General features: G+C 25.8%; 1 protein-coding gene across 1 annotated transcript in view; it reads right to left on the reverse strand.

Moving 5' to 3' along the window:
- Window positions 1-1972: 1972 nt before the first annotated feature.
- The window catches only part of LOC107061477 (kiwellin-like), a 5847-nt gene continuing 5086 nt past the window's right edge, over window positions 1973-2733 (reverse strand). Inside the window, exon 4 of the mRNA XM_015310760.1 lies at window positions 1973-2219. Within this exon, the coding sequence (XP_015166246.1) occupies window positions 1982-2219 (238 nt within the window). The 3' untranslated portion in view covers window positions 1973-1981. The remainder of the gene's footprint in view (window positions 2220-2733) is intronic.

Below are 2733 nucleotides of genomic sequence, written 5' to 3' on the forward strand. Positions count from 1 at the left end.
TTATTAGTGTTTGGTTATAGTATTGGTCCCACGTTAAAAATTAAAAAGTTTTGGTATGCTTAATATTTTTAAAGCTGTTTTATTAAGAAAATAAGATATTTCATGCTTTACTCAATGAACTTAAAATTGAAGTTTTCTACCAATGTCTGGAAGCAAAGATCCTCTGATGTTGGGCTCGTGATAAGCACGGGACAAGTCTATCTAGTTTCTATTATATAGAAAAGTGATGTGGTAGGACGATCAACGGTAAAAATGTAATTTCATTCTATCAAAAATCTATTAAGATAGTTAGCAAGAAAAACAAATAATACTAGAAGCATCTTTCTATATATGAAGTGAATGATAATCAAGGGTAATTTCATGCTAACAAAAATCTACCAAGAATAATAACAAGAAAACTAAATAGTTCTAGAAACATCTTCATTTATTGTTATTATTATTAACTCATTTTATTATTACTTCACTTTCTTTTCTATTAATTACTCTATTTTATTATTATTTTAATTTATGTTTTAATATTTTTTCTGTTTATCATATTTACTAAAAATGCCTACTTTATTATAAAAGATTATTATTTTAAAATATAATTAATTGTTTCGACCCCGTTCTTGCTCGCATTGTATTTAAAGTTGAGGATTTCGCTTCTGATGTAGTCAGTGAGAAGCTAAGTTCCGTTTTTAGCTTTATATACTTTAAAAGATGTTAAAAAGTATCTTTACAAATGAAATGAATGAGATGGAATATTTGCATTTAAAGTGAACAATAAATATTTACTAGATCATAAAAGAGTAGTTCTTCATTTAAATATATAATCAATTTTGTATTTTACTCGATTTCAAACATATTAATCTAAATATGTGAACTAATGTAAGTTTGATTTAAACTTGAAGTTGCTCAACACAATTTTGGTAAAACAAGAAGAGTATTTTTTAGTCCAATTTACGTATATTTACATTATAATATCTTATTACTTTAAAATTAATTAAATAAAAATTAAATTAATTATAGTAGATTTCTTATTTTACTTTTCAAGTTAACTTAATTCTAGTAAACTTGTCCGCGCTTCGTCCGAAATAAATTTTCATTTTATAAATTTGTTATTAATTAAAAAATTAAAACTTATTTTTACTACTATAGTTCTTTTAAGAATTTTTTAATTCTATAAAATATAAAATATTATTGACGAAAATTTATCACTTTGCTAATCCCTTTTGCTTCGGAGAGGTAAAGTTAAAACTTGAATTTGATGAATTTTGAGTTTTTATATTTTACATTATTGAATTCTAAATTAGTTGTGTATTTATTTAATGAAATTTGTAGAGATCAAAGTTACTTGATTGACGAACACACTACTTTGTCCCTATTTCACAGAAACAAAGAAAATATGATGGACAGAAGTATTGATCAATAACAATATTAATAACGTCATGTGTATTAAAACAAATAGGCTATATATATATAATTTCCTTTTTATAAATTTGTCCCCCAAAAGGTCACGTTTTCATATTTAACACTAATTTAATTTTAAACTATTCATTTTATTTTTAATAAGCTTATCTATAACCACTAAAATATTTATGACTTGTTTGAAACTACAAATTTCAAGTGATTTTTTTTTTTATAAACTCAGCAACTAATCAAACAAATTGAAACACAGTAAAGAGATTAAATAGATGGTTAACAGATCACAAGGATCTTTTCATCAACCACAGGAAGCAAGTCAAGTTAAGTTATCAACTGGAGGAAGTAGTTTTGCAAATTCAAAGGGTAGTAAAATCGTCACATGATATTAAAAAAAAGAGAGTCAAACATCAGCACATAAACAATATTAGTTAGGAATTATATTGTAGTTTATTAATTTTAAGGAACTTCAATGTACATCTTATTACATGTAAGATGACATGCTTATTCAATAAGTATATAATTTGAACTATAAAGTTACTAAATTCTATCGAATTCATAACGGTCGCTCCATCCTGACCTAGACCATGGACCAAGTGACAGGAACTATACCCAAATCTGTATCCAACCCTAAAGCTCTCCACACAGCAATGGAACCATCCACTATGTTGTTTTTACATGGACTTTGAAAAGCATGTTCTGCATCACAACCCATAGTAGAATCACATTCATCCACCACTTTAGCTGTTACAGTCTTTCCGTTATTAGCGCGAATACGTATCATTTTACCACACCTTGAACGTCCTGCGAACCATCCAGTGGACAATCAGGGGCGGCTCAACGTAATTGGGGGCCTAAAGCGAAATTTCAATTCACGGCCTAAAATATAAATAAGCTTTATATACGTATTTATTCAAAAATTAATTTTCTTATACTATTTAGATGAAAATTATTAGTATTTAATAGTATATATTATTTTTTCAGTTACTAGTTTTAGATAAGATTTTATCAACTCAACATTGGAAAACATCATTTAAGTGAGGCAATTACTATATGTATTGTTAACATAATGCTATAAGTGATAAGTTGATATATATTAAATAAAGATAAGAGTTAGAACCATAGAATTTGACTCAAAAAGTTGATGACTTGGTATACCTCATTTTGATATGCTTGAAACTAAAATTTAAAAAGAAATAAAAAAGAATTTGTAATTCACTTTGTTCAACACTTTTCACTATTAATTCTTATTTTTAACATAATACAAAAAATGTTAAAGTGGATAAAATAATTTATTTTAAAAAAAATTACACTTTTTATCATAAATAATCA

Source organism: Solanum tuberosum, unplaced genomic scaffold, assembly GCF_000226075.1.
Source record: "Solanum tuberosum cultivar DM 1-3 516 R44 unplaced genomic scaffold, SolTub_3.0 scf00137, whole genome shotgun sequence".
In the NCBI taxonomy this organism is placed as follows: Eukaryota; Viridiplantae; Streptophyta; class Magnoliopsida; order Solanales; family Solanaceae; genus Solanum; species Solanum tuberosum.